We start from the raw sequence: 23,424 nt of genomic DNA on the forward strand, positions 1-23,424 counted from the left end.
TATGGAACGTATCAATCAGCGATTCTAATCACTGCTCTTGCTATTTATTAAGTCAGGGCTACAATGACAGATCCTAATACAATAATTACAATGCTGGTCTCAGAGACCTGGCAGTAGCTGTGGAATACGTGAGTCACAGCAGTGAGCGCACCAAGGCCAAAATGGCTAAAGTCACAGAGGCCAAATAAAATAAAATAAATGCAGAAAAGAAAAAAAAAGTCTAAGTACACACAAAATGCCAATTATAGTGTAATAGTTGTTCTAAAAAGCTCTTTTTAAGAAGATAGATCAGATGAGCAATAGGAATTAGGGGGCATGTGCAGCTTTAATGAAGTTAATCATTAACTGCGAGAAGAAAGGTTTAGTTATACTTTGGAACAATACTACACTAAGGAATTATGCATTAATATGGCACTACTTGGATTTGCAGTATTGCTCCTACAATCAGCTACAGCCCTTCTTTCTCTCTGGGAAAGCTTTTTAGAGAATGCTGTGGCACTCAGAGAGGCAGAGAATCATAGACACCAGGTTGGAAGGAACCTCAAGGATCATCTGGTCCAACCTTTCTTGGCAAAGCATGGCCTAGATGAGATGTGCCACGCCCTGTGCAGCTGAACCTTAGAAGTGTCCAATGTTGGGGAATCCACCACTTTCCTAAGGAGATTATTGCAATGGCTGATTGTTCTCATTGTGAAAAATTGCCCTCTTGTGTCCAACCGGAATCTCCCCAGGAGTAATTCGTACCCATGACCCCTCACCTTTTGCATATGAGAAGATATGAGGTGCTGAGGAGTACTAATGGTGTTTTACTGGTGAGATCTCTGTACTAATAAATGCTTGAATCTCCAAAAGCGAACCCTACAGCTCATTCCTTGCAATGCCTCTGAAGACTGTAGAGCTGAAAATATTGTGTAAAGCTTTCCTGTGTCTGACCCACAAGCAGGGGCAGGACAAATCGTGGTTTCTTTGGTGCTTGTCTGCTTGTAGGACCCATATAATACTGAGTGTGTGGTAGCACCCAAGGCACATGTGGCATCCTGTGTTAAAATTAAGCTAAACGGCACATTGCTGGTGCTCCACCTGCACTTTTAAATGTGGCAGACTGTGGGAGATTTATACAGTGACCTCTAGGTCTGTAAATGTAGCCCTCTCCTGTTAAAAAAGGGAACACCATGTTATGCTCTTCACCATGCTCCAGAAAGGCTATGGAGAAGCCTTGCTCCTGCCATTGTTTCCAGAAGGGAACATGGGCCAGTGACCTGCAGGTGTAGGGACCCAGCACTGGGTAGGGACGACTGAGGGAAATAGGGTGAATCCCAACATGACCAGAGAATGTAGGACGTTAGCGTGCAGCCTGACAGCTTTCTTGCCACCCCCCTCCCTGCGGTGCTCTCACCCCAGAAATCTCATTGCAGCGAGCCTGACCTCCTCTCTCAGTGACCCCTTCACACAGGGGCCTGCAGTATTACTGCATTTATCCTCTGTGATCATCAGGAAAGATCATCAAAGCAGTGGCTTTTTGCCTAAAGACACCGAAATTCAGTGTACTAATTACTTGTGATTTTAGCAATTTTGCCGCAATGGGTTCTCTGCTGTCAGACAGTGAGGACAAGGCACCATGTGAGAGCACACCAGTCCTGTGTGGCTTGCTTTACAGCACCAGCACTGTCCCATCACCTGGTTAATGATTTGCTAAGAATATGATGAGTGTAACACACTTCCTTGAAGTTCTGATATGTATACCTGAGTAATTTTAAAATTGAATTATTTTCTAAAAGTGGCAGTGGTTTCTAAGCACATACTCCACGTTCATGTACTCAAAAGCCTCCAGTTAGGCATGGGTTGCCCAGAGCTGAGCTCTGACTGCTCTTTGGGTCAACAGGAGAAAGGAAGGTGGGAATTTTCAATGAGAAAACTCAAGAGTATCCATTGATACTCTTGAGCAAGGGTGCTGGGGGGAGCGCTGGCAGGCACTGGGCAGGCACTGGGCAGGCACTGGGCAGGCAGCAGTGAATGCAGGGGTGAGGGGGAGCACAGCAACCACCCCTCTGGAGGAACGACCTCCAGCTTTGCTGGGTTTCACACCCATTCTCTGACTCTGTGTGGGTTTCACCGAATTGCTTAATGGTTTAATGTCCATGGACCTCAGAACAGACGGTAATTTTTACACAGCCAGGAAGCTATTTCTGTGTGTACCTGTGGCTTTCACTAATGTATTTATATTTCTCCAATTCACAGCTTTGCTTCAGAAGTTGCTCAGGGTGTACTTCCTCTCTAAATACTGTTGAATCACTGAATGATGCCTAGTAGGATGTTCTCAAGCTTTGCCACTGTAATATCATTTTAGTCGCTTCTTAGTTATATTTTCAGTCTTCTGTGCTTCAAGATTTTCCTCCACCCTTTGATACAACCTTGTGACATGAATGGCTGCATTTGCTCCTCCCCAACTTGCTCCATTCAGAATTAAGCCACTGGGGCTGGGGTGCTCACTTAGCACCCATGGTAGGATTTTTACCACCTACTCGTGCAGAAATCTATCATCTGATATTTTTGGCAAAGCAAATTGATATTGTTTGGTTTAAGGACTTCAGACTGGCCTTGGAGAATTATCAAAAAGGAATCTAAGGACCCTTGAGAAGAAATGCCCTACTGTTTTGGACCAGTGGTGTTTCCAGCCCTGTGCTGTCTTCGAGAGGAGGAATCAAAGCAGCAATAGGAGATGTTGTTCAGGGATATCACCTATGTGACCTTATGCGCAGCAGTTTTTCATTCGCTTTCTCCACTAGCTTTGTGAAACTGAAATTAATCGGTCATTTCCCCTTCAGCCACCTTCTCTCCATGTCAAGAAGTCCCAAACCTTTTAGTGTTTCCCCTAAGGCAATTGCTTAAATCTCTTAACTGTTTTCATTGCCCTTCCCTCTTCCTTCTATAATGCTCTCTTACCTGAGAGGCAGAGGCTGCAGCACATACTATTTGAGATGTCAGGTTTCAGATAGTGATATAACATCATTTTCTAGCCTGCTTTCAGTACCCTTCTTGATTGTTTCATGTTTGTTGGCATATTTGGCTGACATTACACACTGCTTTCAGACCACAGCCAACGGTGACTGGTCACCTGCCATCTTTTTACCCACTCACTTGGTTTTCTGAGATCCTTCATCACCAAGAATAGCTTTAATGTAAATTATGTACCATTTAAATGCATTAAACATCTCCTTTACGCATTACTTTGAAAATGACCAATTCATAATGCACAGAACTTGCCCTAATTGGGGATTTAAATACATACGTTTGGCCACAGGATACAACTCCTGTATTCTAAGTGCCACAAAACTTGTCTTCATAAGGATTAGTGGACCAAGTCCTTCCTGCAGATAAAAATCTTATATGGAAACCTGAAGAGGTAACAGGTTGGTGAAGGACAGCTCTGTCACCCCTGACAGTGTTTGGGATTACATCCTGCAACGAGCAGGAAGACGGATGCCTGCAGCTAGTACTTGCAGATGTTTTCTCAAGCAAGTAGTCCACCTGGTGTTACTCACAGTAGTGCATTTTGAGGACAGAGGGTGTCATTTTTATTGAATCAAAAAAGGACTAAGTGCCAAAAAAGGATCTGTTGCTTTGTTTGTGAAGAAGAAGTTATGTCATCCTTCCACACGAAAAGGAAACACGTCATGGTTTCACCTGGTCTGTCTGATACTTCCTTTAAGGTGTGCTCTTATCTCCAGTGGGTGCGGCCGGGAAACATTCTGTACTTTGACATGCACTGAAACAAGATATTGTCTTGAGACTGGGTACTGATCAGAGCTGGAGGCATGTTGCATGGAGAACAAGAAAATTTCTGAGCAAGTATCCATTTACATTGTGCAGGCAACCTCTTCAATAACTTGCTGTCCAAATTAAAAAAAGCTATTAAAAATGGGTACAATCCATGAGACAGCATGCATATCCACTAGCTGACTCACATTTGCTCTGAAAAAAGTAATTTCATGTGTAGAATTTGGTTGAAAATAGGCCTCTCTGAGCTTACAGCAACCTCAGGGTTAAGGATGACATCTTAATTTTATTCCTGATCCCTTCCTTGACTCTGGATCCAGTTATAGCCAGGATATTTAACAAACATGTATCTCGGTTTGGCCTCTGCATGCTGAGAGCAGTACTGCCTTCTTTTCTACCATATGTGTTTGAAAGATGACATTTTAAATGCCAGTGCAGGACTCAGTGATGCCTGGTGCATTTTGGGAGGCACGTTCCTCAGGAAGTGGTAGATGACCTTCAGCCCTGCCAGCTCCCATGTGCAGCACAGTGTTTCCTGTGTATCATCCTGAGGTCAGGATGATAAGAGACATGGGCTTTGCCAGAAGGAGGCTGAGGACTCACAGGTCTGTCAGGTGGAAGAGGTCCAGGCAAACCTTGCCCATGGTCTAGCTCCACACCTGAAGGCCACTACTTTAATAGTTGCTACATGCAGTATTTCATCAGTGTGATGATTAAGCACTCCTATTTAAATAGAAGAAAGAAATGACCAGAGTGCTTTAGGTTCACAAAAGGATTTAAGTGCTTGTCTCTGGAAGGCAGGATTTGCTACGAGTACCACGGCGACTGTGTAAAACATTCGCATCCCTTGTGGATGGCACCTGCTGCAAGGCTGCTGAAGTACAAGATACCAGTGACAGTTCTGGTTTCCAGAGTGGTAACCTGGAGGGGAAAACTGCTTCTTCCTGGTCCTGCTGTGGGAATCTGAAGACCTTGTTTACAACACTCTAGACTGATGCATGCTGCATGGTAGAGGAAACCCTTCTGCAGAACCTCAGGCACGGTGCAGGCTATGTCACTGTGCATTTACTGCAGTGGTTCTGGCTATCCTTGGCAAAGTCTGTGCTAAAGTTTTCTGCAATACAAGTAAATTAACACTCTTCCATCTCTAAATAAAAAAGTTTAGCAGGATGGCAGGCAAGTGTATGTAAGATACATAGATATATAGTGTTGAGATTCTGACCTAGAACCAGAAGATTAAAAATTGCATGTGTCTTCAGAAGCCACATTATTGCCTGCATACAATATGTACCGAAAGCAGTTACAGAAATATTAACCACATTTGCAGATATAGAAGACCATAGTCAGACACATGTGTTAAGGACTATTATAAATAAGTCTAGCTAAAGAAAATGAAACTACTTGAAATCTAAATAAGTCACTACAGTGACTCTCCACAGATCTGCAAGATTTTAGCAAAGCAGAAGGCTCCCTGCACAGCAACTCTGAAAATCCCCAGGAAAACCATGTTCCACAGACCCCCTGCTTTGCCCTCTGTGGTCCTGCCATCCTGGGCTGTGTAAGTAGCACTAATGCTGCTCACTTCATAGGGCTCCTCTCTTGTTGTGACCTTTGCTATTTTGCAACAGCACTTTGCATCAAAAGCTATTAGCAAAAATAATGAAGCCAGATGTGCTGCCCAGCTGCCTGGCTACCATCTGTCTGGTTTGACCACAGCCCCTTGGCCCTAATAGCTCAGCTGGAAGCTGACCCCTTTAGCATGGCTGACCTCTGCCAGTCCATGGCTGATCCCTACCAGTCCATACGCCCTCAGCAAACAGGGCATAGACGAATGACTACAGGCTCCTTGTCAAGCTGGCAAGCAAACAAAGGCCTTGATGGGCATAAAAGAAGTACGAGTTTCTGTTTGGAAATTAAAATGAAGGAGTGAGCCAGTGACCTTTTGGCTTTGAATTCTCCCAAGCCAATAAGTAAGGCCCTTGAGAATGTTGTATTTTCTTTATTTTTGTTTTTGCCCTTTTCTTCCCTTCCCCTTGTAACTCTTCCCTTTCAAAATGCATGTAAATGAGAGTTGGATGTGGCTTGGAACTGTAGTACAGCCAGCCAGAAAGTTTTCTTTCTGTGCACAAGGATAGTAAGGCAATAGCAGGAGTGAGATAAATTACTGTTTGAATTGGTAGCAACACACATGGCCAGCATCCCATTTAGAAGTGGCAAGACAGCAATAGCCAATGAAGGGGAGAACAGGCTTGCTCTGTACCAGCTGCCTCTTAGCTCAGCCATGCCGGCTGCTGTGGGTGACTGCCGTGCCCTGGTTGTCACCACTATGGCTGGTCCCACACGTTTCTCCTGGAAGCCCTCCTGGGGCCACAGAGGATCATCACAGCTCTTGTCCTCAGTAATGAATGCTATTTCTTGTGAAATAATGTATCCATCATGCATCCAGAAACTTTGTTCCTCCTCTCAGATAGCTTTACTCTTCTAACAAAAGGCCAGCCATGTGCTTCATAGCACCAGCCAAGAGAACTTCCCCAGTGATAGACTGAACTACAGTTTTCCACAATCAGAAGAAACCACCATAAAAGCAAGTCTTGATTGCAGTCGTAATCTGCATCTTGTATAGATCCTCGCACAATAGTCACCGTTGTCCAAATACAGAAGCAAAGGTCATGTACAGAAATCCCCAGTGGCATGAAAATATATTTCTGGGAGACCTCTGACGAAATCTTTGGGGATATTTTTTAGATTGGGTAAAAATTAATAACAAAAATATAGATCAGTACTACAGATACATGGAATTGTGTTAAAGATACAAAGTAAAGTGTAAACATACAATAGATAACTAATGTTTACAAATAAATTAAGAACATTATATGAATAAAATATTCATTATTTATAATAGGCAATAATGGTATGCTATTTAAATAGAAGTTATTCTACATTTATGTAACTTTTCTTTCCATGTGTCCTTTGCAGCATTTCTACAGTGTCAAATACTTGTGCTTACTCAACAAACTGCTTTCCTTTCTGTAAATAAACTAGAAAATATCTACATAAACATAAACACATAACTTCCATAGTAGCTAGATATTAAAAGCAAAGGAAAACAAACCTGAAATCATAAAATCTGACATTCCTTCTTAAAGTGTAGCAAAGTCTGCAAATATGGCATATTTAAAACTGAATTCCAGAAGCAGCCAAAAATAAAGGGAAAAAAAAAAAGAAACAAATTAAGGAAAATAAATCTGCTTCTGTTGTGCCCACCAAGTTTAATTTAGTAAAAACTTGCAGTGACATGAAGTTACCAATTCTAAGAGTAATTAGTACTTTGTAGGAATTAATTGCAAGAATCTTGTTGTCAAACTATACACACACAAGTCTGTCTGTTATTTATACCTAAAATGCTTTACCATTGTCAAAATCTGCTACTTCTCTCAAGCCTGCTTTTAAAAATAGGCAGAATATCAAATAGGCTTGTGTTTCCTTCTTTCTTTTTGAGTTAAAGTGTTACTGGAAGCAAAAGGGCTCTTAATAGGGATTAATAAAATAACTTGATTCTCATTTTTTAAGTAAACTCAATTCTTTGAGTTTACTTAAAAGACTTTTAAAGTAAAAGAGAGAATTTAAGAAAGAATTAATGGAAGTGTCAATGTCTGACAAAGGTGATCTTGCAGTTAGTCGATACTGTTGCGGTTTCAGAAATGATTCCTCTCTTGCTGACTGCTCCACTGGAAATTGCTGACTTTGCCTCAGAGCAGAAGGAACACCTACAAATGTCTCGGTCAGTGTGGTGCAAAGCACTGTGCGGTGCTAAAAATGAAGTTGACTTGGACATAAGGTGTCAGAGTTTGCACTTCAAGGAGCTGAGGCTTTATGAGAACACTCTCCCTCTGGCACAGTTGGCTGCCCCCCTCAACCACTGCTATGAGAGCAGACGTGATGGGCACATCCCCTGACCAGCTTTTCCTAGGTTCTAAATATGAGAAAAAAATTAAAAAAGTATTAGACACTTTTCCACAAGCAATACATCGTCATAACCAAAAGATTTAAATAGATTAAGGCTAAGAGAAATTCAGCAAAAACCTATCAAAGGCAGGAATCTGAAAACTGAACTAAAAATTAAACTGTTTTCAAAATAAATAGGAATGTAGCTAAACATGTTTTGGGCAATAAAGGACAAAAAAACCCCTCCAGTTTTATTAAAAAATCCCAACCAACTACCACAAAGAGCAAGATCCTGTCCTAATCCCATCTCTCCTCTCTGTGATCTTGTCACAGTAGGTTGAATGAACATTAAAGGCATTGGATGCATATTGCTTCTCTTTCTACATTATCTGCTCAACGTGCTGTTTAACTTTCCAGCAAGAGTAATTCATAAAAAAATTTACTACCAGCACTATTGTTTCAGGAACATAGTTCAAAATCCTTAGACTGATAACAACCTCTTTACGTTTTAGATTAAAGGTAGGAGCTAAATATCTCTGTGGTTGCAAACGGCATACTAATTCATTTGAAAAATACATAGAAAGTTCTGAGTACACTGTGTTGAAACAATCTTATTTTCTGTTTGATCGCTTCCACAATGCTATGAATATGTGAAAAGTTGTCTTTTGTTCAAAAAAAGTCTAATCTTCATAGCTATAAAGAAACATTATGAGTCACACAGCAAAAGGTGAATAAAAAGACATTCATTCATGTTGTTGTTCTTATTAAGACCTGTTTAAGCCTATCATGGTATTTTGGGGCCTGAATTATGGTTTTTGAATTCCTGGAATTGGCGGCAGCACTACTTTTGTGGAAAGGAGATAATTTTTCTTGCAGAAATCTTGCAGAATTGAATTAATCCAAGTCTGCAAAATACTTGGAACTCCTATAATGCCTTATAAATGTAAACGTAGCATTAACCAGTAACTGATGTAATTTATTCAATATCCCACTAACTGCTGGGTCCACTCAGCTCTTGCAGAAGACCCATTAAAACCAAGACGTTCAGACAAACTGTTCTTCAGCAGGCTGGGTTTTGTTTTATAGAAGTGCTACTGAAGCGTGCTGGTCTCCCTTTGGACTGGGAGGAGAATCTGCCTGCAGCAGTGAGCTTGCTGGGCACCAGGGAGCTTGTTTGCCCAGCCCTACCCTGCTGTACCTGTGCTGGCGATATGGTCTAGGAAGTAGCTTCAGAAAGGAAATGCAAATCTGAAAGCAGGCTAGAGGTGCTGCTCTGACCTGAATGCAGCCTAGCACACCTTGCTGGAGTCTGAGGTAAAAGGAAATGGCTTTGTGTTTCTATTTCTTACTGAAATTCTTAACTTCGTATTTGGGCTCCTCAGGAAGAAGTTTTTCTTGTGTTCCTGTTGTCTTTGGTCATGAAATTAACCCCTGAATGCACAGCATTTAGTTTCAGCCTTGCTGGTCCTGGATCCCTGTGGTCTAGGATGGATGTTGGTACCAGCAGCCCAGGCCAGCACTGAGGCACCTCTGCTCAGAGGCACTGTGATGTTAAAACTACCAGTTCATCCTCTGGCTGCACTGAACTCGAGATGCAAATAGGCAGAGGTAGCTCTGGACTGATGAATTTATCCTACTGACTGCCCTTCTAACTTGAAAGGTTATGAGACAGATGCAAGTCTGAGATGTTAAAGTGGGAGATGAGGGAGGGCATTAAGTCATGCAGCTTCCATTAATGTCAAGCAAACAGAGATGTATGTTGAGCGAGGCATTTCCATATAAGTCATAAATGAGGCAAGGAAAGAGCTAAAATGATTGCACTCTTTGGAAGTACAGAAGTGAACATGAAGTACATACACTGATAGCCCAATACCACAGCTATTTAGTCACAGAAATAGTCCCTTGAGGTCCTAGCTTGTGTATGGTGTGCCAATGAAAGCTGGTTATCCACTGCTGGTAGAAGTTAAAATTATGTGGTATTTCTGGCATTTTCTATTCTAAGCACAGGGACTAGTACTTTAAATAACGTTCATTGTAGATGGCTGCCACACCAAATGTGCACAGTCCTCTCTTGCAGACCCCAAGCCTTATCCTCTAATGGCTCATCCATGTGACACGGTCTCGATCACCAAAGTAGGTAATTGAAATAAATGTGATACTTTATGTTTGGCTTGGCCTCTAATGCATGTAAAATTCCTTCCAATAGATTAAGGTCAGCCTCAGCATTGATTCAGGTTTATGTTGTGAGCCATGTAATTTGACTCTGAAATTAGATAGTCAGATCCCTAGAAGGCTCAAGTCCACTTCCAGCACTTCTCTGGAAGTTCGTAACACTTTCAGTGTAAGGCGTGGCTCAACCAGACTTCATGGTCCTTCTGAGATGAGTGGTAATAGAACTGATTTGTGACAATTTTCCAGCAGGAATTACATTTATGGCCATCTGACAGTTTCTCTAAAATGAATGTGTGCTAAAACAAATCCTGAATTTTATATTTAGACATAAAGTGCCTTCATTGCTAGTCAAAATCAATGCAAATATTCAGTTCTTTGCCTTCTATCCCTAGTCTTGTCAAAGGCTTTAAGGAAGACAACTCAATGTTGGAAATGCAGATATTATTTAGGGAAATGCACTCTGGGAACTCAACTATCAGTAAGAATTCCTGATGAGTTGAAGTTTGCTGCTCTTCTTGCTATTACAGTTGCTGTACAAATATTTATGAGAAGTACGGTGCTCAAGGGAGCCACTTGGTATCTTATCAGGCTGTAGAAGTTCCACCCTGTGATGTAACACAGTGTCAGTCTGAATACTGTCTACGTGGAGAAGAGAAGAGCTCAAACCAAGGGGAAAATGAGCCAGGATTGTCTGATCCCTGCTTAGGGAAAGAGCATGATTTCTTTGAACCCATCCCAGCAGAAGCAGCTTCTTATAAACTATGAGCTGAAGGGATCAGTTTTATCTTCACATGTCAAGATCTCTATTTCTTAGGTTTATACTATCATGGCAACAATAAATCCTGCAATTTAGAAGACTCATCAAACTTGAGATGAGGGTGTTGGACTGATGCCCTGTTGCTAGATTTGCACCGCCAGGGCAAAGGCAGAGTCAGAAAAGCTTGAGTGGCAGAAAGTCATTTTGTATTCAAAGCTGGGCGGGTGGGAGGAAGACACACAAATGGCATCAGCTTCCAGTTACTCGCGCTGGTTTTTGAAAGATGTTTTCATTGAAAGGCTGGTTTTCCAGGTTCCCAGCTGAGCAGTGGCACATGGGACTGCCCAGGCACTGCAGATTTCTGTGTTATGGTCCACTGAATTTCAGTTTGGCTTTACTACTTTGTAAGTCTGCCACTTTGCAATATGCATATTGCAAATTGTAATAGCAGTTTTTACTAAAGAGATTGAGAACCAGATGTAAGAAAAAGCGTAAATACTGCTGGGCCTTTTTTTCTCAAGCAATTGGGGTAAAATCTAACCCAAAAGCTCCAAGACCCTGGTTCTGGCACAGCTAATAGGGGCAGTGAAACACCTCAGGAGGGCAAACCCAAGAGGTGAAGCGGTGAAGCAGTAAGCTGCGCAGTGCTGGGGACCAGGGAAGGCAAAGCATGAGACTGGATGTGAGCGTCTGTCCTGGCTCTGGTGCTTGGATGCCTGCAGGAAAGTGTTTGTGCTACATCTGGGACCCAGAGTCGCAGATCCCCACCAGGGGCCATGGGGATTGTCTGGCTGTGATTTCTGATGAGCAGAGAAGGGAAATGAAGAGCACTCAAGTCCTACTTCAGTTTAAAGGGGGAATCTTGGCATCTGCACTTTGCTCCTGGGCTTATTTCTGATTTTTATCCAGTGACTGCTATCTGGAGCAGTTGAGGCAGCAGAATCTATGATCACAGTGATAAACAGCCATTGAGACTAGTTTGTTTTAGCATGCCTATTTCGGTGTCCTACAGGTGGGTATGTACATCCAGACGATAAAGTGATTTAGGACCATCTGTTTCACAGGTCCTAAGGCCATCTGCATTTACATATGTGTGAATAAATGAAAAAGAGTGTCAGACTGCCAGCTTGATGGTTGTTTCATGTCATAATGCTATCATGCTTTCTAAACAGACTATAGCAGAGGAAAGACTTGGGTTTCCTATGTTGTTTTGACACAGTATTATATATTCTGACCTGTGCAAATTGTGGACATGTCTTTATATGTATTGAGTAATGAATCAAAGAGGTAAAAAACCTGCTGCTTCTGCATTTATAAGGAAAAAAATGTGATTTTGGAATATGCAGTTCACAACTTCTAATGCATATGCCACCCTAAGATGTCATGAAAATTAGCTAGAGGACACCAGCACACTGAAAGAAAGCGAATTTCACTTTGCTTCAGTATGGAGCTCAAGTTTTAATCTCCTTTGGAGGTCTTGTAATAAGTGGTGTAAACACCAGTAATCTCTAGAATATGCATTGTTTATTCCAGAAGAGCCATTTGGTTCCATTATGTCATTGCTTGCAAGACGAAAAGGGAAACTAAAATCTGTCATCTTGACCTGGGCAAGTTTAACAGCCCAGGAGTTTAGCAGCATTAGCTCAGCACCTAACAGGGGCCAGGACCTGATGGCAGCAAATAGGGGAACTTCTCAGCAGGCCTCTTCTGCCAGTGATGAAGAAGGCAAGCCAGTAGGATCTATCTGTGTGCGATGGGAGAGGTCAGACATCTGTGCCTGGGGAGGTGGGGACTGTGGCTAAGAATACTACATGTGTGGGCAATTTCTGCAGGGATGGGCTGACCAAGGCCTTCAAGGAGATCCTCTGGGAACAAAACTGGGGACGTGCTGCTTCAACAGAGTCAGGTGTGCTGCTGATTGAACTTCCTCCTGCTTTGAGGGTGGCCACACCTACCTGTGAATGAAATCAGCCTGTGATTTCTCTTCCCCAGTCCTGGTGGGGATTAGTGTAATAAGGTAGTATCAGTGTCAGCACAAGCCAAGAATGAAGTACCATGTGGGTGAAGGGCTGCTGAAGGAGGTGGCAAGGCTGAGACACAACAGTGGCTAGGAGAATTGCATCAATATAATGGACATGGAGTCCTTCAAGGATAGCCAAACAAAGATGCAGAAGACATAGAGCAGCAACAACAGTGAAGGAGCATGTCCTTCAGTGGGGGTTGGAAATGGCCTGTGAGCTTAACTGAGGAAGGACAGAGGCCATGTCTTCTAGCAGATGGGCAATTCACAATGACAGCTCCAAGGAAGAAAGCTAGCAGAGAGAGTCTCTGCTTGTGAGACACTGTAAACTTTTTTAGGTACCTCACTTGAGCTACTGGTAATCTGTTATCTGCTTCCCCAGACAGGATAACTGATCCATCTGAGAATTAAAGTTAGCAGGTGAAAACTGAATATCAACTTCTGGGAACAGGGATGACTCAAGTAAGATTTTCACCATTCAAGGCATGGGCATACATGGGCCAGTCAGATAGCCGCATCTGGTGGGCAGGAGAACGGGGTTGCACAAGTGGTATACCTTCATCGCCCTGGACTTCAAGAATTAATACTGTGAACTGCTGAATATATCTGTATACCCTCTTTTGCAGGGACCTTGCTGAACAGTCAGTGCCATGCTTTATTCCTGTCCCAACACATGCCTACATAGTTCGTCCCCATGCTTACGCCCTTTACCATGGTGCCTCTTGTTTTGCATGATTGCTCACAAAATTGTGCTCATCTGATCTTCTTGGTTTGCGTTTTTTGTCCAAGTTCCCTTTCTCCAATACCACATCTTGCACTGTTGTGTAAACATAAATTATCTCAACATGAGCAGGGGTATAAGCAGTAGAAAGGGCAAAGCTGTCAAAATAGAGGCCCTGTAATACTCAATTTGTTCTCAAGTTTATGAAAGCCACAGAAATTTGGCTGAATAATTTGAGACTGGACTGTTATATGAAAGGGTAAAGTGCTTCAGAAAGAACTGCCAGGAAAAAAGTGAAATGTTGATGGGGATGAATATATTTATTTTGAAGTGTTGAGTACAGGTGATGGAGGTGATGAGAGTGTATGGTAATTATACCATCATGATACCACAGTCCTTGCAAAGGAAAAGAGGGATAAGAAAAAAAAAATACAATGGACTCAAAAAAAGCATATTTCTATAAAATAAAGTTATCGATAAGAAGAATTTCATAGGAAACAAACCAAAGAAAAGCATTAGCAGGAATGATGAGGTCTCTCTATAAATGGAATGAATGGCATAATGTGTTCCAACGCAAGAAGTAGTATTAGGAAGGGTTGTAACAATAAACTACTTTGTTAAATCAGAGCTCTTCAGTGTTCTCAAATTCATAAGGAAGCACAAAGACAGTCATAAGTAGGTTACACCACTAAAGGTGATTGTATAGCATAGCGAAATACAAACAAAATCAGAACTACCAATGCAATGAAGATAACATGAAAATACTTTATGAGCGCATTGGTGAGAGCTGTATCATTTGAAATTTACTGTTTGTAGGAACCTGTCCTCAGCAGCATTGGAAAGTCTCACCTAGGAGAACCCAGGGCACAGCTCATCTGCAAAGGTTGAGACTGACTTAGCAGTGTCCGTAGGACAACAATGTGAACGAGCAGGTGTCTGAAAGTACCACAATGTATTACCTATGGAGACTAGGAGTGGTCATTGTTTGCATTTTTTACAAACAGGGAAGTTGCAGGTGTAGTTGATTCTGCCTCAGGAGAAGTAAAGGAACTAGATGACTCGAAGCTTGTTTCTTTTAAGCATTATGTTTCTATGCTGCTTTTTCCTCCACTGGTGCTGGCTCCTTTTGACACATATTGATGATGTTGTGAAATTATCATGCCCTAAGAGATCCACAAAAGAAGTATTTTCTAAACAAACAGAAAGGGAAAGAAGCTGAGGTCAGACAGGTCCTGTTAGTTTTGTGGAAGTGGAAGAGGGATGTAGAGAGACATCAGGTGAATTGAAACAAGGAGTAAAAGTAAAAAGACAGAAAGAAAAAATTAAAAAGGAAAGAGGGAGGAATGACAAAGCTGATAAATGGGAAGAGTGAAAAGGATGTGACTAATGATATGAGAAGAGTTGTTTCTGGAAAAACTGACTCATTAAACAATGATTCGCACAATAAACACCTGGAGGTTTGCCTTCTTTTCATCAGATTTACTGAGAAACAGCTGGCTCGAGGCACCAATCTCACTGCTGAGTTTCTTCTTGTGATTTCATCTGTGGCACGATGTTATGACTGTTGTAAAGCCTTAAGGGCTTCTGGACTTTGTAATGTGTTTGACATGGGAGATTTTTTTTTTCCTGTGTGGTTACAACCTGTAAGCCGTTGCTGTGGCTGGGAAATTATTTCAGCCGGAGAAAGATACTGGGGGTGAGCAGGCTCACCTTTTCCCATGACTTAAAAAAAATATGGGCATTCAGTTAAATATATTATGTACCTTGAATTTATATTTCAATTGCCCGACTGCACTTCCTAATAATTGAACTTCCAAGCAGAGACACTAGCATTTGAAAGGCAAATGCCTAACTTGTTTTTGTGGCTCTGACTTCTGACATCACAACTTGAGTTATTCTGCACTTATCATGTAAGGGAGGGCTAAAACAATGGCATTAGGGCTTTGTACATATGAGTTTGTAATTGCAGCATAGATTCTTGCTGTTTTGAATTTTATACTTCATGCTGAAAGTAGCCCTCATTCATACCCAACTAGTACACAATTGATCTGCATGTAAGTCATTTAAAGTCAACATATTTCCAAGAAAGTTCAATTCCTTCCTTCTTATTATATTTACTTTGAAATCATTAACAATGAGCTCTAATGCTTTTATGGAAACTGTTGGTTTTGAGCTGTGTTCTAAAGATAACTCACCGCTAGCACACAGCTTTGAGAAAGTCTGAATCACTCTGAATGCATAAGCAAATGGAGAACAGTTGTGTGTGAAAGCATGCTGAAAGCACAGGGTTTTTCCTGGAGAAACAAAAACTGATTTTGGGGGATAAGTCAAAACAAACAGAAAGCTCACCTTTCCCAGAACTGTACGCCTTCCAGCTGTAATAGATTCTAAACACTTCTTTATTTGGATACATAATTCAGAAATTGATGTGCTGCACAAATAATTTAACAATGTTCAAGAGCAATCTAACATACTGGGGAAATTGAGAGCAGAAGTTAGAGCCTGGATGAAAAGTGACATTTCATGAGAGAATAAAATATGCCTGTTCAAAACTTCTGAGTAAGCATGATATTAAAAAGTGAGTTGACAGAAAGCATAACGTTTGAAGGATGATGATTTTTTTTTAAATTTGGGTTTTTTTTCCAGATATATTCTATTTATTACATATTTTACCATAGTCCTTTACAGTACAGTTGATTTCAGTTTCCCTTACTACAAGTGCTATAATGCAGACACTAGCAGAGCTGGTTCCCTTGAAGGGCTGAAAACCTTAAACAGAAATGAAGGATGACACACGGGGGAAAGGAATGATTACATCCATTATGCAATGAGCATCTGGAAAAGGGAAAATAAAGTGATTTGCCCAAAATTACCTGAAGTAAATTTCTTGCAGAGCTCAGGCAGAATTGGAACTTTCTGAGTCGATGACTGACGATTTATTCTCATAACTAGGCTTGGTCCTCCCCATGCACAGATCTGCTGTGAAAACAAGCCACAATTTATGTCCAAATTCTTGTCTTCTCAACATGAATTATCCCTGTGACTAGGCAAGTAGCAAATGTGATCTCCACCCGAGGCCCACACCTTCTCCTTTCCACCTCCTCTCCTACAGAAAGGATAATTTTCCCTGTGTGGCTCTAACCCATTCCCCGCATGTTCATTTCTCACAGCGCAACCAAAAAAAAAATTAATTCAGAAGGAAAATACCAAAGGACATAAAAATATTGAAGGCTGTAAACTATCTCAGAGCTACATTGCTTCCTTACACGGCTGCTGTTTCATACCACACCTAGTCATTAAGAATCAATAATTCTCCATGCTGTTAATGTTTGAGCGGCTGAACCTCTAGGGTAAGTCTGAGGAACTATAAACCGCGTGGAGAAGCACAGACAGACACCACCAACCTGCACAAAGGTGATTCCCACAGCTGAAAGAAAGAAGCATTTTTAGAGCAAAATAAGCTTTTCGTGTTACAGGTAAGGGATGGTCTAACTATCATTTCACAGGAAGATTTTAAAACCTGAAGCAAATGTTTTGCTGAAGCTTTTCAGGCAGCGTTAGGAACTCAGCTGTCCTTGTAAAATGGATGACTGATGTGCTAAGGCTGAGTCTGGTTTGTGTTTGATTTGGATCAATTTCCTCTCTGTTCTTTTTACTGAATTTGAACATCTGAAACAAATCATTTAAAGAAAATAACTTTTAATTTATTTATTTATTTTTCATGGAACCAGATGCTTGTGATTGTTACTGATTTTTAACCTCCAGGAGTATTCTTTGTTCTTTGTGTGTTTATTATTGAAAGTCACTGGAATATTTATATGATGGTTATCCTAGAGATTTCTGTTCAGGCAGGGGAACCATGAGGGATTATTAGGGATATAGCACTGAGCTGACGCTAAGAAATGAAGGGGAAAATCTGGCTCCGATGCTCAGCCAGATCTCAGGCTGCTTTCAGTTAAGCTGGTCCTATTCTAATCCTGAAACTGCCTATTACTGAAAACTTTTGTGTGAATTTATATACACCAAAACTCTACTCCGAGTGATAGAATAGTATGTATTTTGGGGCTTTGGTCCTTGGCAGTGCAATGCTTCATGCGACTTGGTAACAGCTTCCAGCCAAAAATTAACGTTCAAGGGCTGATCAAGCCACTCATCGCAGCCTGGCAACAGGCACCACAATGGCACAATGTTAGGGAATTATGTTTATATTCAAAGAGAAGGGAACAATGAAGGCACTTATCATGCAAACCCATAACCTACAAAAAGTCTGTATTTCCACTTTTGCGTTTTGCAGTCAGATCTGGATAGAGAAACCTGACGGAGATACGGCGCAGCTGGGCAGCACACGAAGGAGCGCATTTTCCGGCATTTTCTCTCCTCTACACTAAGGCCGGACGTGTCCCTTCCTTAAATTTTCTCCTCTCCATAGTAAGTCTTGCTCTTTGGTTTTTTTCCTAAATTCAGACCATGGTATCCCCAGACCACCCCATGCACGTATGGGGCCTTTTTCCTCATTGCCAGGCTCCCTCAGTACTTTTACCTCCCTAATGTCCCTCCACCACCAGCTATTTGAGAGGCATGTACAGCTGTGCCTCCCTAAGAGGGGCAGATGAAACCATGCCCGCAGCTACTGAGCACACACTGCAGCCTTACCCTCAGGGAGGACATGTCTTGGGTCCTCTGTCCCTTCTGCCACCCCAAATTTATGAGAAGTTATATTTTTAAAGCTCCCACCCTACTATTAAGTGCAGCTGAAACTGGCCAATGTATCCAGAAAAGACGAGGAGCAGGAGAGCAGAGAAATATGGAGGAAATGAATGAATTTCCGCCAAGTCTCTAGCTGAAATATCAGCAATGGTGTTGGTTCAAAGTGCCTTCCCAGGATGTTCAAAGTGTCTTCTTGACCTCTGTACTGCCAGTGCCAGGCTCCAGCTCCAATGGCTGCAGGCAGGGCAGTGAGGGAACTGCTCAGCAGGCATCACTGCCAGGCAGCTACCGCGGGTTCACCTTCAGCCCTAGTTTCCTGACACATTTGTTGATTTTCATGATCAGTTCTTGTTTCAAAGGAGCGTCATTTTATCTTCTTCCTGTGTTCATGCAGCTAGCTCCAGCCCAAGGAAAGAGCCCAGTAATTTCAAAGGGTGTAATTGCACACACTATAAGACCCTGCTCAGAATGGGATTTGCAAGATAAAATCCTGTGTCACATCCTAAAACGAATGCTGGAGAAAACAACGGTATGGGCAGCAGTTTCTACACTTATGGGTCCCCTTTTTGGTCAGCTGTTGATTTCCTCAACAAGGAGGAAAAGGAGGGAGAGGGGGAAAAGTATGATGGGAAGGCCAAGCAAGAAGGTATCTGGAGGGAGCTGTGCCTCTACACTGCTTCCACAGTGCCATCTTCTCCTTGGGATCCTCCATGGGACAGAGCTGTGGTAGCTGAAGGATATCTGTAGGTGTGAGCCGCACAACATGAAGCACCACTGAAGATGGCAGCACTGTACATCAGCTTTACCTATTTCCAGAACCGGCTTCCTCCTTTTTGTTAAAATCTAGAAGTAGTGGGAAAGCAGGATTTCAGTTTTGAACAGCCTGTCTAGTTTCCAGAAGGATGTAACACAAGTCATGGCAGCGTGTGCTCAGCATTTTTTTGACATTTGAGGCAGGCAGTGCTCCTTGGACTTGGAAGTTTCATTTCCACTAACCATGTTTTTTAAGAGTGCAGACACCTCCAGCTTCCTCTGCCTCTGCAAGGCTGCACTGAACAGTTGTTTTCTGTAACCAGAAGATAGAGGCTTCAGGGTGGCCCTTGCAAGACCTTTGTCTTCTTGTGGTTATAGTGTTTTCTGAGAACGTGTTGTTGCCTTCAATAAAGCAGAAATGAAAATGGGGCTTGCGTGACATAGCATCATTGCAGCAGGGAGGTTGCACAGCTTGAAGTTTTGTGCTGCTTTCTACCTGTGACTGCTATTTGAGGCTCTCACAGCATGTGGCACCACCTACACGACTGGGGACACACCTGATGGGAATGACCTTCCCGACCAGCCCAGGGACACCAGCAGTCTCACCTCCTATGGGCAGAGCTGTGCCTGGTCCTTCGGAGCAAACTCCTCGCCTGCTCCCTCTCTACCGCTTCGGGAAGGCTTAGCTGTAGCCTTTATTCACAAATAGATTTGGCCAGCACTTTGGGGTTAAAGTTACAATCACCTCTTCTTTGCAGGACCTGAATCAAAGCCTATTCCAGTATGTTTAAGCTGTGTGGACTTCAATTTCTGCTTGTCATTCACTTGGTGAGTTACAGTTTTTCCTTTGTTTATCTGGGAGCAAATGGCAAAGGTTACCTGTGAGCCTCTGAGCTTCGATCCGTGGAGTGTCCTAGTCTGCAGGTCAGGCTGGCAGCGTGCTCCAGCAGAGCAGCTGTAACTACGGGTATGGGAGTACAGCCCCGGCACGTGTGACCCGTGGCCAAAAGTTAAGAAGAGATGTCAATCACTAGGAAAAAACCCTAAAAAAGCCTAAAAGACACATATTTACCCATTTTGCCCCTTGTACTTCCTCCTTAGCTATTTCTTTTTTTCCAATAAGTGGGTTTCATGCTAGAAAAGAATTAAAAATAATGCAACAAATCACCAAACAGTGAAGACATCTGTATTGTGTTCTGTATTATAATCCATACATGTGCTGACATATTAAATGTATTCTAAGACATATAATGGCACATAGTTTAAACCATTCATATTAATTATATATCCTCAGTATGCCACCTGTATAAATCCCTTTTCAGAAGATTTTCTGGTACTGAAATGTATTAATTGTGCTATTTATGGTTATCATCTATTAAATTAAATAGATTGATGTTTGTGAAGGCTACAGTGGTGGCTTATACTTTATAATTGAAATTAACAGAAAAGATATAAAAAGGAGTCAAATTCAAGTCTATTAAAAAATGCCTCAGAGTATGGAGACCCTGAGGGGTGGGATTGATGTGCAGTAGTGAGCACCTCTTTCTGCCTTCCCAAAAGCTGCTGCCTATAGTAGTGTTGACCCCAAACAAAACCACTCCATAGGCATTACAGCCATCTTCAAAAGGGATGCCAACTGTATACAGGCCAAGGAGAAAAGCCTGTTTCCTCTTCAGGCCCCTGAGTATTGATTCATGCTGTAGACATATGTTTGGAAATATTTATGGTCCACATAAAGTAATTTTAATCCACAGGAGGAGATATCTCTTATTTGCTTCACAGCCTGCACTTTGAACCCGTTGGGTTTTATAGCGTCAGCCTTTGTTCCTCCACGGCGGGGACCATGACCAAGCAAAAGCCCTGCACAAAACAGCCCTGGGAAAAACCTCCAGGAGCCAGGTTGTGCCCACCAGTGCAACACAGGAACAGCCACAGCAGGTCAGATCTAGGGTCCTGCTGTCTTGTCCCAGGCAGAGGCCAGCAGTCAGCATTTAACAATAATAGTAAAGGGTAGTTGTAAACTATTCTTTTCTGGTATGTGAACCTATTACATGGCTTTTTTGACATTTTTATACTGCTGTTCACTAGCATCTCTCCCCCTCCTTCCCCAGCTCTCACAATATTCTAATTTTCCTGTTTGCAAGAAGAGGCACAAATCCTTGTAGGCGAGGAGGGCAGCATCTTTGGCTATTATTAAGCAGAATTTGGTGTTATTCAAACATGACTTGTGACACACACACACAGAGCAGTGCTTTACGATTTACAGCAGAGCAGTAAATCGTGCTGAACTCAGCTATGTTTTTGTCATAGACAGAATTAAGTTTTCCCTTGGTAATATGTAGACTGTGCTTTTCTGTTAGAGGCTGAGTAGCTGTCCCAGCAGCAATAGAACCAAATCCAGGGGAAAAGTCATGCAGCAGAGAACATGCACTCCCAGAGCTCAGCTCCATGGGGTGATAGACAGGGTGGCAATGGCACTCCAAATCCATAAAGCAAAATAAAGTAGCTTTTACTCCAGAAGAAAGGGAATTTTACCTGTGTAGCCAAATGATGGAGCCCTAGTTCTGGCAGGCAGCTCCTCAGTGTTAATAAGACCCTGGTGACAGGAGGAGAAGGGTAGGCATTCAGGGGAGTTTATTCTTGCTTTTGGAGCAACAGCTAGTTTATCTGACCCACAGGATGAATTGTCTTGTGTGCAAGGGCTGCTCTGGGAGGCTGATTTTTGCTTTGCTTTTTTTGTTTGAAAATAAGAACAGCACTGAAATGTTAGGGCAGGACTGTGTGAGGAGGTCTTTGAGCACTAGGGAGAGGGTGGTTGTAAAACTCACATAAAACTTATAAAAAATTTACCAGAAAAAACACCATGTGAAGGCATTGCCAGCCATTAGGAAGAAAACCGGGGCCAAGGAGACTTGCAAGGCACTTTTGCCACAAGGTAGAAGCCAAAGATCAGCAGGACATGTTTGCTCTGGCTGTGGTTTGCACTCACATACAGCTGATGTGAAGGCACAGGGCTCAAGCAGCTCTCCTAGATGGCGTGGCCCCAAGGGTGCTGGGGTTGTAGGGGACTCTGGGAGGTCCACCTTTTTCCCTTACAAAAAAGGTTTGGATTTACTCAGGAAATTACAAGGGGTGCAGCCCCACTTCTTTCCCATCCCCAGATGTTCTGTTGGGTCTCCCAAAACACTTGTGGCCATGGGGCTATATGTGGCTCCTGAATGGGATGTGATTGGTCCTGCTGGGGTCTCAGAGGTGGCCCAGAAATGTTTTTATGAATTTCGTCTTGCTCTCAGTCTACATTCAGCTCTTCGGTGCTTCTGTTTGCTCTTGAAGGTAGATCAAATCTCATTTAATTATGTAGTGGTCAGAAAAGGGCAGGGCCCAAATGTTTGTTTCCAAATTGATTAATAAATAATACTGCTTTTAAAAACGGATGTACACTGCAGAACCCAGAGATGTTCAGTGCAAACCAGTAAGAGTCTCCTCCATTGTACTACAGCAAAGTAACTTGCAAGAGGTTCAGTTGACGGAGACCTGATGTTTGTGTGTGGTGACAGCGAACATCCCTCAGCTGCTTTCCTCCATCTCTTTCTCTCTCTCTCACAGGCAATGTGCCAGAATTTGGGGGACCTGCATGTGACTGGGCCTCTAAAGGACATGAATTTCTCTGTTCCAGAAGGAGGTGCAGTGCGCTTCATTTACCAGGTAATCAAGTGTCTCTTGGTAGCCAGCCCAGCCAAAACCCCCATAGTTTGCACACAGTGACCTTACGGGCAGTGTTGTCATCTGTGCTGGTGGGAAGAACAGTCCCCCGAGAGGTTCTGAAATTAACTTTGACTTCCTCTATCTGGGAATTCAAGAGTCTGCATGCAAAAAACATCAGACAACCTCTTCTCTCAAACACATTTTGAGACGATATCCTAAGACAGGGATTAATAAAACCAGCATTCCTAGAGAATGGGTTTCCATGTAACTTGTGTCATCATTTTCCTTCAGCTCTGAGGTTTTCTTCCCAAAGCCATAGCCACAGAAGGACAGATCCAGCTCCCAGGCAAATGGAGCATGTGTGTCATTTTTTTCCACTCCCATGCTCAGACAAAGCCCTGTCCTAAGCAGACGTTTGCTTTGGAAGGAAACCACAGTTGGGATTTCCTGCGGTATTCAGGAAATAATGTGAAAACTTCTCTGCTGAGGATCAGAAAAGAGCAGATTTGTTTGAGCAGACTCCTGGAATATCATTCCCTTAGCCAAGCACGCTGTTGGCAATAGATTTTAAAAGACACAAAAGCATGAAATTGTTTTGATTATGGTGAAAATGCTGAAAAAAAGCATGATTTTTCCCTGGTTTTTCCTCATTCTAGTTCACATCTGAGCCACCTGCTATGAGTTTCAGAGCAACTGGTGAAAAAGATGGAATAATTGACATTGTGCCAAAGACAGGCGTCCTGTACCTCAATGGGTCTCTGGACTGGGAGACCAAAGCAGTGCACAGGCTGCAGGTAAAAACTCAGTGAAAAATAGGAAGAGAGGGCTATTCATATTCACCCTTTTTTGGTAAACCTGAAATTAATG

The 23,424-nt window shown here is 42.4% G+C and overlaps 1 protein-coding gene across 2 annotated transcripts in view; it reads left to right on the forward strand.

Annotated features, from left to right (window-relative positions):
* The first annotated feature begins 9,630 nt into the window (after positions 1–9,630).
* The window catches only part of CDH17 (cadherin 17), a 40,543-nt gene continuing 26,749 nt past the window's right edge, over positions 9,631–23,424 (forward strand). Inside the window, exons 1-4 of one of the 2 annotated variants that reach the window (XM_030508038.1) lie at positions 9,631–9,641; positions 19,611–19,680; positions 22,459–22,557; positions 23,214–23,351. In XM_030508038.1, coding sequence (XP_030363898.1) covers positions 19,636–19,680; positions 22,459–22,557; positions 23,214–23,351 — 282 coding nt within the window. In that variant the 5' untranslated portion in view covers positions 9,631–9,641; positions 19,611–19,635. Of the gene's footprint in view, positions 9,642–17,718; positions 17,821–19,610; positions 19,681–22,458; positions 22,558–23,213; positions 23,352–23,424 lie in introns of those variants that run through there. The other variant, XM_030508027.1, reaches the window with a different exon arrangement.

This window comes from Strigops habroptila, chromosome 1, assembly GCF_004027225.2.
Source record: "Strigops habroptila isolate Jane chromosome 1, bStrHab1.2.pri, whole genome shotgun sequence".
Taxonomy (NCBI): domain Eukaryota; kingdom Metazoa; phylum Chordata; class Aves; order Psittaciformes; family Psittacidae; genus Strigops; species Strigops habroptila.